The following is a 17718-nucleotide window of genomic DNA, read 5'->3' as shown; positions in this document are numbered from 1 at the left end:
GAAACCTGATCCCCAATGGGAGATGTCTGGCTCCTGGATGGATTTGTGCCGCCATTACTGTGGGAGCAGGTTTGTTATCACAGGAGTGGGCTCCTTATAAAAGGATGAGTCTGGTGCCTTCTTGCAGGCCCACACGTGTGCAGAGCTCTCCTTCTTTCTCTCTCCTCTCTTCCCCTCCTCCCTCTCTTCCCCTTCTCCTTTCTTCCATGAGATGATGCAGAGAAGACCCTCAGTAAATGCAGCCCCAATCCTGGGCTTCCCAATTGCTGGAGCTGGGAGCCAGTACATTGCTCCACATTATTAATAGCCCAGTCTATGGCATTCTGCTATAGCAGCACAAAATAGAGTAAAACAATGGTCCATCCGTACACTGGACTTTAATTTACCCATAACAAGGAATGGCCCATCAACACATGCGGAACAAGGGTGACACTTGAAAAATTATGCTAAGTGAAAGCGTTAGATAGAAAGAACATTTTATTGGATCCCATTTACATAAAATGTCTAGAATAAGTAAATCCAGTGGAGACAAAAAGGAGAAGAGTGGTGGCTAGAGGGAGAAGGGGAAAGATAGGGATGACTGCTAACTGGTACAGGAGTTTTCAGAGGGGAGCACAAAATTGTTCTGGAGTTAGAAGTAGAATTACACTGGTGATGATTATACAACTTTGCGAATAGGTGAAAACCCCACTGAGTTGTGTGCTTTACGAGAGTGAATTTTATGTTGTGTTCCATCTCAACTTATGAAAAGATGATTTCAGCTTCTGAAAGGGAATATGGGCATTTGCATCTCTGTAAACATTTTCTTGGATGGCTTTGAATTTTTGATTAAGAAGCTGAGCTTGGCAATTAGGGGTGTAGGAAATACGACTAAAAGGTATAGACCAACACAACCACATGCAGTCACTCAACACAACACACACACACACACACACTCCATATAAAGCAAGCACAGGTGTTATTTTTCCTGGCAAACTATTCTTTAATGCACCTCCAACACACACACCACCATGAAACTGGAACCAGTGTAACTTTTCAGACTGAAGTCAGCAGCAGTAACCTACCTTTAATATCGTTCTGTTGTTCCATCAATAATTTACTTATTTCTGAAAACCAACAATCTCTGATTTCTTTTGAAGGTGCCTGCAGTTACAGATAAGGAAATATTATGAGAATCGAATCACCTTGATTACTACTAGTTGGCCAGGGCTTTTATTCCCTGAGTGACCTTCAGAACAATGAGACGGAATTTCCTCGTCAAATTACAGGAACACGGGGAACGGGGAACGGGGAACGGGGAACGGGGAACGAGGAGAGGACGCCGACTGGGAGCGCGGGCTTTACCTGCAGGATGTATTTCTCCAGTCCGTTTCGGTTGGCGATTTCCAGCTTTTTATTGCTTCCCCTTCCAAGTTGGCGAATTGAAAGTGTCACCAACTATTGCAAAGAAAGAAGAGAAATGTTCTATGCCGCCGTTTTCCGATGTTAGAACTGTCAGCCACTCTCACCCTCGCTACCCTGGAGAGCCTCTTGCATCTCCCTTCGGAGGGTTTTGCTTTCCCTGATAATGGCCTGAGGCGGCAGAAAGCACAGCCTGGCGCAGCCTGCTCTGTCTTGTCATGTTTCGGAAGGAAGCAGACTGTGGTTCCGTGTGGCTCTTAACCATTAGACTGAACTAACGCCGATGTACACATCTCTTAAGAGTAAATGAATGAATGTCCACTGAGATATATAAACGAACACAACTACAAATGCAACAGAGTCAGTCACAAGAGCGCGCACGCATGCGTGGGTGCACGTGTGTGCGCGTGTGCGTGTGTGCGTGTGCGTGCGTGCGCGCGATAGCTAGCTGCCTCTGGAACATTTCCTATTCAGGCGGGAGACAAAGAGTGGACATGGGTTTGTGGCGCCCCAGGGTCAAGGTTAGGTTGCTGCCTACACTCACACACAAAGACCTGCAGTTGAATAAAACATTTAAGGAGCAAAATAAGAGACAGATAATAAGAACCAGGGAGACAGATCTCTTGCAAATGGGAAGGGGAGGGAGGGAAGAGAAGAGAGGGAAAGGGGAGGTAAAAAGAATTAAGATGAATCGTGTATGTACCACCCCTCCAAGATGAATGTAATCATTAGGTACTGCAAACATGGACAATAACTATTTTAAAAGTTTCAAAATATGCACTAATAAAAGAAAGAAGCATCATCCAAGTTTGGGGGAGTGCAGTTGAGAAGGGTAAGTCTAAGATGAAATCTAGCTTGGGCTCCCTTTCCCCATTTGCCTAGAAGAGAGAGGGTCTTTTACTAGTTTGTCCAGAAAGGCCACCATAGGGTGCTTTTTCTCCCCTCAGCACAAAGGCCCCGGATGCCAGCGGTGGCCCTGTGCAGGGACTGACTACAGACCCGAGTTTGGGTCCACCCAGCCTGGTGTGTATTCTAGATGTATTGTGAAGTATTTGGCAGATTAACTTCACCTAAGTTCTGGCTTCCTCCTCTGCAAAATAAAGATAACAATCTCACCCACAGAGTAGGCCAGCCTTGGTGACTCCCAGGTACAGCAGCCCCCTTACCTTCAGAGACTTCTTAAAGCTGTAGTGAGGAGATAACCCCTGGTCGCCAGGCTCCATTCGAATCTTACAGAACACAATTCCTCGTTCAAATAGGTAGATTTGCCTTTGGCTGGGCTTAAATCTAATAAAATCCTTCACTTTGTGACGGTCCTTGTGAATGGTCCACACGCTGAATGGGCCATGCATCAACAGCCTGCCCAGCTTTTCCATGTCATCCTTTTGGGAACACAGATACATAAAGAAAGAAGCCGATGAATCACCTGCTGGAGAAAGGGTCTGTTTCCAAACTATGAAGCCCGCTTATTTGAGATTATTCTACAAGAGCTACTCAGGCTAATGTCACTACATCAAAACTAGAAGATCGTGAGCCCATTGATCACAGTGCCATCCAGTCATGTAAGGAGATAAATGCAGCTATGTGAGGGAATGGAGATCAGGATCCTGGAAATACTCGAACTAGTGGGAGTACATGGCTGTAATCGCAGCACTCCAGAGGCTGAGGCAGGAGGACTGTGAGTTTGAAGCCAGCCTGGGCAATTTAGTGAGACTCCAGTTCAAAGAAACAAAACAAAATGAAAGCAAAAGAAAAAGGTATTGGTACTCTGATATTTTTGTCTTATAATGCTGTTTTGTTAGCAGATTTCTATTTCCTCTTTTTTGTGTGTGTGTGCTCAACACCAGACAGTCTATTTTAAAAGGCAAGAAAATTAAAATTATATGCAGAGGAGACAGTTTTCCTGCAATCTGGACCTACGATAATCTGTGTTCCCTCCTTATCCTTGGTTCTTTTTTTTTTTTTTGGTAGCAGGGATTGAACTTGGGACCTTGCACTTGCAAGGCAGGTGGTGGAACCACTGAGCTAAATCCCCAGCCCCGTTCCGTCCTTATCCTAACGTTGCGTTCAGGTAGATGAGAACCTGAGAATAGGAGATTTAGAAAGAGGTAGGGTGGTTAGAGTTAACTGCTTTTCATAGAGAGTGTACAGTGAAAAAAACAATCCTGAATATCATCTTCTTGGTTCCAAGCACAGAGGCAGCCTTCCCTTCCCAGCCAGCCTGCCTCCCCAGAGTCTGCTGCAGTCCAGAGAGAGGACCCTGCCTTCCCTCCTCTCTCTGCAGTGACACGGATTAAAACCACAGTGTTTTATCTGATAGCCTTGAAAAAACTAGGTCACTTAAAGCAGATAGTCAAGAATTTATTTCTATGAATGAAATTTTTTGAGAGCAAAATACTAGAAATCTGTCTATTGTTTATAACTGGTTATTTTTGTGGTTTATTATTTATATGTTGAACAAATTCAATGTCTTTTTTTTGGTACTGGGGATCGAACTTGGGTCCTTGCACTTGCGCAGCAGGTGGTGAAACCAGTGAGCTAAATCCCTGGCCCGATGCAATATCTTTTTAAGAAAAATTGAGTGTACTTCTGAAATTTTAAAATACAAACATCAAGAGCAATACACCCTAGTCATTTCTACAGTGATTGTGGTCTATTTTCCGGGTTAATTTTCTCTTTTTGCTTTGTAAAATTTACATGTGAAACCCTCACTGAGGCCCCCCAGCTCTGAGCCCTCTTCCCCACAAGCCGCATTTCTGTTGTGTTACTGGGGCTTAGTCTGACCCTATCCCAAGGCAGGGGGTGTGGTTGGGGGGCTCATGAGGACCTGGGGGGTCTCATTCTGCCTGCCCTACAAGGGCCCACTCCCATCTACCACCTTGGGCCTCGGCCATCACTTTCACCTTTAAATCCATTGAATTTGCATTCAACATCTCAGTATCGGCCATGCAGGAGAAGTGTTTTAGTCAAGGAAAATGGCAGAAGTAGGACTTCATATTTACTGCATGAACAAATTTACTGGTAGTTTTTATTTATTTATTTTTATTTTTCACACACTCATACTTTATTAGCTTCCTCTATAAGAGACAATAACATCAATCTTTTTAAACAGAAATCTCAGGTCATGAGAGGCCAAACAGATCCAAGGAAGGGAGATGAAAATTAAATACTTAATCAAAAGGCACTATATGATGCCACTTAAAACCTACTACCGTGGTGGTAGCAGGCTAAGGAAAAGTAAGCTACAGCAAATTATCTAATGTGAATGTTAGTGACGACAAAACAGGACACAAATCATTTGGGCCCAAGGGGATATTTGGCCAGGAAAAGGTTGAAATGGCTGTAGGTAAAGCCAAATGGAAAGGGATAGGTAGAAGGAGAATCTAAACTATATAGATAAGCAGATGATGATGGGTCAGGCTTCTTCCTCCCAAGAAACATTTTCTGGACTGGACTGTCCCCTTCCCACCTTTACAATCCCACCCAAGTTCTGCTCAAGCTGAGCTGCCTACTCCTGTCTTCCAGGCCCCTGCATTACTGGGACTAGGCTTTGGACTGCCCGAGGGTTTCTGTAATTTAGGACAGAACTTAGAGAACTTGTCACACACGGGCTGCCTCTGTTGGCAGTTGTTCTGAACAAAGAACAACCCTGAAGTATCACATGCAAAGGAGTCTGAGTTTCCATAGTCACATACCACAGCCTTAAACAACCTCAAAAGTTTGAAATACTGCAGCAGCCGAGCTGCAGTTAAAGCTGCCAGGCTACAAAAGCAAGGAAGGCAGAGTGAGACAATGCAGGTAGGAAATCCCAGCAGTCAGTCTCTATGTTTTCTCAGTTTAGGATAAATTCTAATATGCCTAATGTGGATGTGGAAAGGGACAGTGCAGCAAGCTGGGTCTTCCAAATTTGTCATCAAATATCAAGGGGAAACAAGGGGTGGTTTGATTTTATGTTTAAAAAGCTTTGGAAGTTACTCTATTATGAAGGGGCCGGACTGAACAGGCAGGAAACAGATTCTCCATTGTGAATTCTCCTGATGGCTTCTGCAAGGATCATGGAGATGTCAGTCACCTGTATTTTGGAACAGTGCTTCATCTTGTCCTCCTGAGGTATGGTGCTGGTGGCTACTGCTGCTTCAAAGCATGCAGTGCTGATTCGAGAAATGGCCGGGCCAGAAAAGATTCCGTGAGTTAAGACAGCATAAACTCTGGTAGCGCCAGCTGAGAGAAGTTTGTCAGCTGCGTGGCCGATTGTGCCATAGGTGCCATCCACAAGGATAGCTACCCTATCCTTCACATCTCCCACCAGCTCCATGCCTTCACTGGCCTTCTTCCATGTTTGGTGAATCAAGGCGAAGTCCACATTCATCCGGTCTGCAATGGTGGTAACTCTCTTGGCTCCACAAGCATCAGGTGAGACAATTGTACAGTTTCTCCACACGGAGATACTGTCCCTAATCCACTTCAGGACAGCTGGCTCTGCATACAAATTATCCACTGGGATACCAAAAAAGCCCCATGGGGCCGGGGATTTAGCTCAGTGGTGCCGCCGGCTGCCTCGCAAGCGCAAGGACCCAAGTTCGATCCCCGGTACCAAAAAAACAAAAACAAAACAAAACAAAACAAAAAAGCCCTGAATCTGAGAAGCAGGTAGCTCCATGGTGATAATATAGTCTGCACCTGCTACAGAGAGCATATTTGCAACAAGTTTGGCCGAGACTGGAGCTCGGGTCTCATCCTTCTTATCCTGCAGGGCAGAAGGGAAGCACAGGATAACTGCAGTGAGCTGGCTGGCTGAGGCAATCTTGCAGGTATTAATCACAGTCAAAAGCTCTGCTAGATGGTCATCACTGATTTCACCACAACCACTCTGAGCAATGCAAACATCCTCCCCACCCACACTCTCACCAATTTCCACATGGCTCCTGGTTGCTAAATTTCTTGGTCACCACCTTGGCCAGCTCCAGGCCCAAGCAGTCAGCAGTCTTCTGGGACAAATCCCAGTGGGAGCTGCCGCTGAAGATTTTGATATTCGGCAGCTTGGGCAACTACCCTAGGTGCTCTTTGCTCAGCGATCACTGCTGCTGTGGAGGCAGGAACTGGTCGATCTAGACACTTATACCAAGTGCTACACGGTACTACTCTGCTGTCTTCAGTAGTTTTTGTTTTTAAAGGTACTTAGACTCCACCTTATTTCACAAATTTGATATGTCTGACAAAAATATGCATAGAGAAAATAACTTAGAAATTAGGATGAAGAAAAAAGGAAGTGAAATATGGCCAATACAACCCATTTGATAAAGCCATGGAAACTCAACAGTAGATGGCTGTGACCTAATAATAGGCAATACAGACAGAAATAGGGTGAATGATATGATTCATTATGTCTGAAGACACTCACAGACCACTTGCCCATGAAAAGCACAGTTGCTGTTAATTGCTGTTAATAAGGCAAATGAGCGATTTCTCTCCGAGGAGAAAGGGTCATCACACCACAGGTAGAAGAATGTATTTAGGTGAAGCTGCTCATGAAAATGCACTTGGTCAGTGTGGATGCAACCATTCCTGACATAGCTTTCAAAGCAGTTCTGAGTCCAGAATGATGTGGCCAGAATGATGGGCTGAACAGCAAGTCGGGCACACACTCACTAATGTGGGGGAGGTTGGTTAGGTGTCCCCCAGTGTCATGGGCTGCAACTTTGACCACAGCCCTGCAACCTCAGCCAGAAATGATTTCATTCTTTGTCACCTCTGGACTTTCTTCTACTTCAGCCAGAGTCAGAGGTGCTTATACCTTGTCAGGCTCCTGAGCAAAGCATGTGATCCAGAGAGGAGCCAGTAGCTGACCAGGGTCCCAGGGTGACAGTGACATGTCAGGTGGCCAGTGAGATCCTCCTGTAACTGAAGAAAATGGGGACGAGACAGCAGCTGGCGGGAGCTGCAGGCACTTTATGGGAGGGCAGGTTGTGGAATAAATGAGGAGGGAGGAGAGCTATGAAGAAGGTGAGTCTTCACCAGGAACAACGGGGAAAAGCACAAGGCACCACCGGAGGGAAGGAACCCATCAGCAGGGGGCAAGAGGAGGGCACAGCGGGCAGGTGGGCATCCCTGGCACACACAGGGAGAGCACACAGCCGAGTGCCTCTAATCTCTCACTGGGCTGAGGCCCCAGAGCCATACACACCCTGCTGTCAGTAGGACACACAACTGTGGGGAAACCACATGGCCTCCAGAGGAAAGTGGCAGGGGATTCCCCGAGCAGCACCAACTTGGCCCTTGGAGAGCTTTCCAATGAGAAGTATCTTTTCTTTCTGAGCAGACTGTAGTTGTTCCCCAGGCTACAGGCTACATGCACCCCCTTTTTCGGGTACTTGTCTCCTACCTAGAAAAAATATCCATGTATTGGCATCAAGTGGTACCTTGGGGCAGGGGACATGGAACTGAATACTTAGCCCTTCGAGGCAGTATGGATTTATTCAAGAAGTTAATTCAGGATGTGCCTGTACTGAGTTGAATAGTGTCCCCCAAAAGGCTCAGGCCCCCAGGAACCTCAGAATGTGATCTTATTTGCAGATGTAATTAGTGAAGGTGAGATCATTCTGGATTAGAGTGGGTCCTAATCCAACAACTTGTATCTCTGTACAAAGAGCAAACAAAAATACAGAGACACGCAGAGGGAAGCCAGCCTTGTGAAGACAGAGGCAGAAACTGGAACAATGCAGCCGTCTGAGCTTTGCTGAAAAACACCGGAAGCCAGGAGGAGGCACGAAAGATTCTTCTTTAGGGCCTGCAGGGGGAGTGCAGCCCTGTGGACGCCTTCATTTTGATCATCCAGCCTTCAGAACTGCGAGAGCATAAATTTGTGTGGTGTTAAGTCCCCCAGTTTGCAGTACTTTGTTACAGCAGCCCCCAAAATGAATACATTTCCTACCATTTTCTACCTGAGCAACAAAGTGTGGCTATGTCACGTGGTGCACTGAAGAAACCGATGGTTGTGAGGTGGAACACAGCGAATGACAAGTCCTGTAGCCTGCTCCCTGTGGCAGGTGACGGCAAAATAATCCAGAAAAATGCCACCATCTCATGCATGGAAATTTTTCAGGCAAGAGCTCTGATGTGAGAATGTGACTGCTGGGTCAGATGAAGAGTCAGGACAAGGGAGAGACCCGGACAACACTAGGTCAGAAAGAGACCTCTTTTGATGTCCCACGTTTTGTTCCTGGCAGCGAGAGCTGATGTGACAGAGGCCTTCTTGCGCAAAGAAGCAGGAAACATCTGGGTAAATGAATCAACGCGCAGCCTGGTGCAGAGATGAAAAGCAGAAGCCGTGGGAGCCGGTGATCCCAATAACCAGAGGCCACGGCTCCTTCCTGATGATCAGGTCCTGGGACAGTGCCATGTGTTCAGGCAGCAACTGCCAGGCATCTACAGTGCTGGGCGCCTTCCCTTCGATTGGGTCCTCATTCCTTCCTGACAGCCACCCCTGGCCTAGGTACCGTGAGCAGGGAAGATGGGAAGGCCGCTCTACCGAGTCGCTGAGGTTGTTAACCTTAAGTGGAGCCGATGCTGTGGTAAGGGAAGTGGGGACTGCAATAGAAACAAATACCTGGTCCTGGGCCACAGTGAACTTGTAATAACAAAGTGGCCTTTGCTGACGCATACCAATTTATCCCAGGAAAGAAAGATGTCTCATTCAACCTACTGTGTAACTTTAGAACTGTTCATTACCGGGATCTCTGTTAGGCACTGGATAACAAGTTTTCGTTGTTGTTGTCTTTTGCAAATGGGGAGAAGTAAATTGCACCCCTGCATTCTATAGAACAATATTATTTAAAAACTTTGAAAAAACTTTTGTGGCTCAATTAAAGCATGGACTAACTGAGTGTGTATAATAGAAAGAAAATATAAATATCAGAAGGAAATTTTTTTCTGGTTGTTTTAATCACAAATTGATTCACTAATGTTCAGTGTCCTTCCTTTACAAAACTCAGTTGATATTGGGTTTCACCTAGAAAAATGAAGAGGTTAAGCTCTGGATTTATCCATGAATACATGAATACATGTGATTGTAAACACCTTGAAATAAAGCTCTTTGCCAAAACAAAGAATCTTAGAATCATGAGATTTGAATTAGCAGTCACCACATTGTTGGTCCAAGCTCATCAGAACCAGATAATGTGTATAGATGGGACCCAGGAGAAAGAGAGAGAGAGGTACCGTCTAAGCTGACACCCAGATCACCTTGGGTGACTTAACTCTTCTTTCAACAGATCTGCTCTTGAATCAGGAAGCTGAAAATTCCAATGCTTGCTCCTCCATATGTCAATAAGATTCTATAGAACTATAAGGATAAATTAGCTAATGTATTAGATATAAAAGCAAATTAATGTCAGGAGAAAAGAAAAAAGAAAAGAAACTATGCATATTAAAGGCACAATTCTGAGGATACACTGGGGGGGGGAGGCTCTTGTATTTAGTGTAACATCATTTAAATTTTTATAAGCTGGTTCATTTTATTTGCACACAAACTGGCTTGGAATGGAAGCAGGGCAGGTTGCTACTGCCTCGTGTTTTAATCGTTCATTCCCCACAACTTCCTCCTCCTATGTCACTTACACTCAGAATAATAGCTGGGATTTCCTACTCTGTGTATCATTTCCAGGACATTCATTTGATACAAGGAAATAGGTTATCTAACAAGAGTAGTTGACACATAATTCAAGATGAGAAGAATGGAAAGTTGTTCCAAAATGATTACACACACTGTTCCCTTAGCAATCCTTAGCTGAACAAGGAAACATTATTACCAAGAAAATGATCCCCTCTCAGGTGCACCCTAACCTCGAACCCTGCAGCTCTTGGGCACCCTCTTGAATCATGCATCAGCTGTAAGCAGAGAGCACCTTGCAGTCTTAGAGGTCTGACATCACTGTCTGGGATCCCAGCAAACCCACGGGGGCTAAGTTTCTCAGATGCTTCCCCAGAGCATGCCACGAGGAAGGGAAATCAAAGGATGAAAAAAGTTATTTTTGGCCTCTAATTGTACAGTTTGATATATGACAGGGACAGAAAACAAAGGCCATCTGATCTGCCAATATCTCAGTAAGCAGTAGGTTAAGAACAGATAAAAATGAAGAGAGAAAGAGGAGAAGGAAAGTATCTGTCTGGAATAGAATTCTAAGAATGCTCTTACTCTGTGTGGTGGGGAGACTAAAGGCCTTCTAAAGAAGGGGACACCAGAACCCTCAGAATCGGGAACGTTAAGGCTAGTGTCATCTTGGCTAACCGGGAGGGGCTGTCAATCCTAAGGGTCCTGACAAGCGGCAGAGAAGCACCAGGAGAGGTCAGAGCAATGCGATGTGAGAATTACACCTTCCAGCGCTGGCTCTGAGGTAGAGGAATAGGCTCTCGGCCAAGGAATGCAAGGGCCTCTTTAAAGTTGGAAAATTCAAGGAAGCAGATTCACTCCTGGAGACTGCAAGAGGGAGAGCAGACATCTCTGTTTCAGCACGCGGGACTCTGCTGAACTTCTGACCCAGGAACCACTAAGATAATAAAGCTGTGCTTCTGGAAGCCGCCAAGTCTGTGGTGACTTGTTATGACGATGACAGGGAGCAAACACATCTGAGTCAAAATCTACAGAACTGCAACGTGAAAAATATCTATAGTCAAATATTGACTGTGTCCCCACCAAAGAGATCACACAGGTATAGAGGACGATTTGCCAGGGCTGCCTGGGACTCAGCTCCCCACTTCAGCCCCTCAGTGGCTTCCCTGGACCCCTTAATGGACAGGTGATGTATACTTGTTACGTCTCTTTTGGGATCTCTGATGTGAAGTGGGTCTAGACTCTCACTGAGGACGCATGTTCACACTATTTTTCCACACTGGACTGTGGGAGTAGCTCAGTGGCAGAGCATGTGCTTAGCATGCCCAAGGCCCTGGGTCTGATCTCCAGTATCACACACTTAAAAAGTGAAGTAAAATATAACAAAACAAAAGCCTTTCACAGAGAAACTTAAAGGCAGGAAGGAAATCTTTTAATGTTTTAATAGTAGCATTGTAACAAGAATAAGTAAGACAAGAGTTAGGCTTCTGTTAGGCAGTAAGGACAGCAGCCCCCAGATGGAGTCTGGAAGCCCAACCCAGAGTCTGCTGAGTCCTGACCCTCCAGAGACCTTACAAAAAACATCTGCCAGGTGTCCTTGGCTGGCAGGGGCCTCCCAGAGCATGATCGTGGCTCAAGGGCACATGGGCCCTGCCATAGGCAGGGATTGGACCCTAAAAATATATAAAGTGTCCTGTAGGGCAGAGATTATATTGCTTACATGATGGCCCGAGCACCCTTCTAACAGCTTAAAAATTCCTAGGCGAGTGGCCTTCTTGGGTATCCTGCTCAGGAGCCCCTCCTGGCTAGCAGGAGCTTGTGTCTTGCCTTTATATCTTTAAATAAACTTGCCTGCAACCCACCTCCTCTGTCCATGGTTCCATTCTTCATCACCATGGGACGTGACCCTGGCATTCTGGCATCACATCTGGGGGCTCATCCAGGGTTCCATAAGGAGGCTGTAACATCTATGCTTTCCTATCCTCTTTGCTTCCACTTTGCAGCTTTCTGCCTAAAATAATATTGGGACCTGTCAACCGTTGGAAAGTGATCAGCATGTTCACCGATCTAGAAGATTCGGGGAACAGGTTTCACTGATGTGGGCTGAGCTGATCCCTCTCTACCCCGAGTGGAGGGAATGTTGGCCCAGCGTCCCCTCAGTTTCCCTTTCCGATTTGATTCTTCTGCTGGTGCGGGAGTGAGCTCTGTGCTTGGTGCTCTTGACCCCCACAGCTGACCGCCCGTGGATGCAGCACTTCTTTAACTCACCACAGGCATTCAAGGGAACAAGCTGCCTTTCTCTGTCATGGCCCCCTTTCTTGGTGAGCTGAGCCAAGAGGTAAAAAAGACCCTGTATCTTGTTGCCTCAGCTTAACTGTCTGGTTGCACTCTTGCAGGCACCGTTCAGAGAGTTGGAAGCCATTAGGCATCCACCACCTAAAGATTCCCATCAGAGGCTAACTTAGGTATGGGGCAGAGCCTTGTAGGCTCCACTGGGCTCCAGACAACTGGCGTTCATCTTCTAGGTTTACGTTTTATGTTTATACAACAAAAGGATACAATGTCTTTGTTACATAATCTTTCCCTACACCCTAAATGTTTTCTGCTGGTTGCTTCTGAGTTCTTTTGCCCATAATCCTTTGTCTCCCTTCTGAGTTACATTCTTTCTGTCACTCAAACTCTTCTCTGTCCTCTATTCCCACCAAATTGCTCTCCTATTCTCTTGGATGTCAGGTAAACTGGTGTTTTTAGACAAAGGCTGTGCATGCTTTCTGTCTGAGGTCCCACGAGGCCAACCTACAAAGCTAGATATTGGATGAGAAAGACAGCTCTTAAATAATATATAAAGTACCAGGGATACCAGGGGACGACAAGGGAGGGAACAAGCCTTCCTAACAACCTTTGAGAAGTCTGGCTGATTGATAAGTTTACTTTTGGATTTCAATTCAAGTTGATATTTTTGTCTATTTGGCATGCTCAAAATATTACTTGTGCACCGGGTTAGTTCTTAAACTGCCATTACAGTGTTAACTTGCTGCTCCGCTGCTTTCTATTGGGCTAAGGATGCTACTTAAGGTCCCCTAGAAGTCTGTTGGTATGTTAGTTACTTTCCTCTCTTTGCTGAGACAAAATACCTGACACCCAAAGTTAAAAGGGGAAAGGTTGATTTGGCTCACAGTTCATAGAAGTTTCAGGCCATAATCAGCTGGCTCCAAGGCAGGGAGGCACGGCACAGGGACAACAGTTCATGGCAGCAGAAGACAGCAAAAACAACAAGAGACCTTAACAGTGTCTTTCTGCCCCTTTTTATCTCATCCAGACTACCAGAATTAGGGCGATGGGAAACCAGTCACTCATGTGCAGTGGTTTAGTAATCAGCCATCCTTAATCCCAGCATCACACATTCTAGATTCAGCCACCTCTGAAAAAGAAAGCCCCACCTCATCCACATGAGGGTTTGGGGGGACATTAGACACAGCCATAACCGTTGGTCAGCTGGTCCTAAGTGAACATAAACATCAATCAATTCACCCGGAGATCCCCTCCAAAAACAAAGGGCACTAAGGGCATTTTCAAATCCAAGCAGCTACTAAGCTTGTTTAAAAAAAAAAAAAAGACAGAAGAAAATATTCAAAAGTTACAAGTATAAAGATACGTTTTTGGTGTAAGAAAATTTTATGTCCTAAGATTCTGCCTTACCAAGATGGAAAAAGGAAGACAGCAGCAAAACTAGGAGGTTCAAATGTATCAAAAGGGTTAAAGAAGATGAGGTTCATTAAAGAAAACGGGTGCTTTGTTAGCTTAAGCTTTTGCTCTTGTCGATTTGGTTGGGGCCAGGCCACTCCTTGTAAAGCTCCCTGTTGCTCAGAAGCGGCTAAAGAGTGGTCACACTGACCCTCAACTCACCTGTCCCCCCTCCCCAGGGACTCTAACCTGACGGTCAGCAGTGGCCCTTCTTTATTGTCTCCGGCGCTAGAGAAACAGAAACAAGGGACACCACCGCCAAACAGTATTTTCTGTCTTCTTAGACAAAAAATAATGTAAGGGAAAACATGCAAGTGGCAGCAAAAAAGGCAGATGATCACCTAGGTCTGGTCGACATCTCCACTTTGAGTTCAGGTTTGCTGCTGATATGGCCCCCAAATGCTTAAATAATTATTTTGCCTGGTTTCGCAGCTGCTAGGACCCTGCCCCACTTTCGTGTTGCCTGCCCTTTGACACATAAATGAGGGTCTAACCGCCAATCTTCAGCTTCGCTTACTGATAGGGCTCAATTCCTCAGTTAAAGAAATACTCCCTCAAGACAAAACTATCAGGCTGTGAGACAGATTACAGCTCGCCCTTTCTTTCTTCTTTCCTTTCTCTCTCTCTCTCTCTCTCTCTCTCTCTCTCTCTCTCTCTCTCTCTCTCTCTCTCTCTCGCTCTCGACAGGATTTTACTATGCCGTCCAGACTGGCCTTGAACTCACTATGTAGCCCAGGCTGGCCTCAAACTCATGGCAGTCCTCCTGCCTCAGCCTCCTGAGTGTGAGTGCTGGGATTACAGCTGTGCACCACCATGCCCAGGACATTTCTACTTCTTAAGACTTCTTATTGCTTCCCTGACCGTAATGACACAGGACCTATACTGGGGTTCCTTAGGGTTAGGGTCTCTAGTAGGCAGTAAGGACAACAGCCAGAGAATGGAGTCAGGAAGCCCAACACTGAGTCTGCTGAGTCCTGGCCCTCCAGGGACCTTACAAAAACATCTGCCAGGTGTTCTTGGCAGTCAGGGGCTTGCCCGAGCACGGTCGGACAGGGTGCTGGCTCAAGGGCACAGTGCTGCACAGGGGCACTGCATGAATACTACATAGATCAGACCCTAAAATATATATATATAGTCTCCTGTAAAGTAGCGATTATGTTGCTTACACAATGCTCAAGCTCCCTTTTAAACCCTTAAAAACTCCTAGACAAAGCACCATTTTGGGCATCCTGCTCAGGGCCCCCTGTAGCTAGCGGGAGCTCTACGTCCTTGCCTTTATATCTTCTAAATAAGTTTGCTTGTACCCCACCTCCTGCATCTGTGGTTTCATTCTGTGTCTCCATGTGACACAACCCTGGCGTGCCAGTATCGGCCTCAGTTAGAAAATAGGTCATTTCTTCAGGACTTTCCCTCTATGTATGTTGTGGCTCCTGAGTTTCTGGTTTGTCAGAGAGTGAGTCATTCTGACACACAGGTCCCAAGATTCTGAACATGCTGAGGAGCTGATCAGAATCTCAGAGCATGAACTGGCAGACTAATCGGGGTGACTCTGCTCAGAGTCCGACTCCTTAGGTATAGGTGGTTTCTCTGACTGGTGGCATCTCCTACCTTTCTGACACTTGCCTTTGATTCAAAATCTTCCAACACTTGCTGAGACATACCGGACATCCAGATACAGCGGCGAGGTCCACAGCCAACTCGCAAGACTTGATCAGATCCTCTATCACTGCCAGAGCCTGTTGGAGTTCGGTTGAGAATCCTTGGGACATCTTGGTCTTCTTTGGGACATCCTGTGGAAAGCAAATGCCTTGTTGTAAATGAAAAGCAGTTCACCCACCAAGCAGACAGAACACAGGACAGAGCCAAGGAGCCCCAGATCCAGCTGGCACTGGCTGGAAGGTGGGTACATGGATCAGCCCCCTTGGGCCCAGGGAATGATCGATACAGTATATGACAAGCAGAACCATGTGCACTGCTCTAATGAGGAGTGAAGACCATAAAATCACAGACATTGTATTCCTGTTGTATATGAAACAGACAGAATGTGGCTTTGTCAAAACTTGAAAGATACTAGTCTCTTTAAAAGGGCTTCTTCCCCTTCTATCTGCCCTACCTCCTGGGTCTTACTGAAAAAGAAAATTTAGATATCATATTCCTCTATTTAAAATTATACTACCAAAAAAAATTATATTGAAAATCATCCCAGTGGAGGATGTATGTCCATCTCTGTATAGGCGAGGGATGGGCCTCCTTGCTGAGGCTACTAATGATGTAGTCTCAAAGCCAGAAACAGTGGCATCAGCCACCCTGAGCCTTGCCCGGGCCTGTGCTTCCTCCTGCTCTCTGCCGCCATCTTGGCCAAATTCCACCACAATTAAAGCTGCTGAAGAGATCCACTGATGCCACTGGCCCTCCGAGACGTGGAAACCAGCATTAGGGGAACACGCGGTGACTGCCAGTTACAGAGCCAGCGTTCCAGGGATTACCACAGTGACACTTAGGACAGATGTGACATGGGAGATTGACTCAGCTCAGAAGGCTTTTGCTTGAGGTTTTGGTGTTTATTCCCCAGCTAACTACGTGGTGTATCTATCTGTTACATGGTAATAAGAACAAAAAGATTCTGGTTTATTCTGTGTAATATTTTTTAACCCTTCAATTTCTACAATAAAGGACAAGCCATTTGCTGTTCCCAGTTAGCTATAGTGTTTTTCGTCTTCTACCACATGATATACCCAAAGGGCAGTTTTTTTTTGTACCAGAGATCGAATTTGGGACCTTGCGCTTTCGAGGCAGGCAGCAGCACCACTGAGCTAAATGCCCTGGCAAGGGCAGTCTTTTTTTGAGACAGCATCTTGCTATGTAGTCCAGGCTGGTCTTGACTTCACTATGTAGCCCAAGCTGGCCTTGAACTCAAGGAGATCCTCCTGCCTCAGCCTCCCAAGTGCTGGGATCATAGGTGTGCACATCTGCTTAATCTCTGTCGAAACACTGGGTCAATTGGCATCTTTGCGGCAGAGACAGGGCTCATGAATGGAGCAGAGCAAGCTGCCTCTCCAAGCTGCAAACTTCCTTAGTTGGAAGAAGGGAAATATATCACCATTTCTCACTGGGCTGCAAATCCCTACTTCAAAATTAATTTTTCCTGACTGTGAATTGTGGAACATATACTGTCTTAGAAAATTTAGACAATTGGGCCGGGGATTTAGTTCAGTGGTTTCACCGCCTGCTGAGCAAGCGCAAGGACCCGAGTTTGATCCCTGGTACAAAAAAAGAGAAAATTTAGACAATAAAGATCATAAACAAGGAAAATGAAATTGCTGCAAATGCTCCCACCCATAGGCAAACACCATCAAGAGTTACTTCTATAAAATGTAATATTTAATATCTAGTACCTTAGTCGAGGTTCCTTCTAGTTCACCAGGGTCCATTTCCACATCTTCAGGAGACTCAAGATCCAGTAGACCCTGCAGTAACCCAAAAGCCCTTGAAAATCAAGGAGTAGGCTGCTGACCAAACCTCTGATCTGCAGGCAGGCGAGGCTAAACAGCCTGCCTGGCTGTCCATTCACAAGCGGGAAGAATGAATGAACTCTTCAGCACAGAGTTCCACCAACAGCATCCCATCACACACACCGTTCTCTTGTGGGGTTTTGCCACACAACACTATTATCAGGAATGCTCCCCTGTGACATTATATTATTCTAAAATGTGGTTTTTGATTGTGGCAGGGAGTGTTGCATCATACAAATAAGCCATAATTAAATTATGCTTATGAATCATGGTCTTCTCTACCATGAAATACTTAAGCGTGACCATTTTTTACTCTAATAAAAACTTTGAGCCTTTTCCCTAAGGATAAATTTCTAGAAGCAGACTTGCAAATGCTAGGGGTTTGAGGCATATTTCCACCGTGTCCTTGCTACCGTAGAAGGCTTGCCTCTCAGGCTCTGGCCTGCATTGAGT

General features: G+C 45.7%; 1 protein-coding gene across 7 annotated transcripts in view; it reads right to left on the bottom strand.

Moving 5' to 3' along the window:
• Nucleotides 1-17718, bottom strand: part of Mcf2l2 (MCF.2 cell line derived transforming sequence-like 2) — a 237566-nt gene that overhangs the window by 22977 nt on the left and 196871 nt on the right. For 5 of the 7 annotated variants that reach the window (XM_004834923.3, XM_004834925.4, XM_087186824.1 and 2 more), the window contains 5 exons: nt 17149-17220; nt 15415-15543; nt 2568-2783; nt 1345-1437; nt 1065-1143 (listed from right to left, as the gene is read on the bottom strand). In XM_004834923.3, coding sequence (XP_004834980.2) covers nt 1065-1143; nt 1345-1437; nt 2568-2783; nt 15415-15543; nt 17149-17220 — 589 coding nt within the window. Of the gene's footprint in view, nt 1-465; nt 765-1064; nt 1144-1344; nt 1438-2567; nt 2784-15414; nt 15544-17148; nt 17221-17718 lie in introns of those variants that run through there. The other 2 variants (XM_021256429.2, XM_087186827.1) reach the window with 2 other exon arrangements.

The sequence above is a fragment of the Heterocephalus glaber genome, unplaced genomic scaffold (genome assembly GCF_053883595.1).
Source record: "Heterocephalus glaber isolate CG9 unplaced genomic scaffold, H.glaber_assembly_v1.0 deba00001504, whole genome shotgun sequence".
In the NCBI taxonomy this organism is placed as follows: domain Eukaryota; kingdom Metazoa; phylum Chordata; class Mammalia; order Rodentia; family Bathyergidae; genus Heterocephalus; species Heterocephalus glaber.
This window is presented reverse-complemented; position numbering and strand designations above follow the sequence as displayed.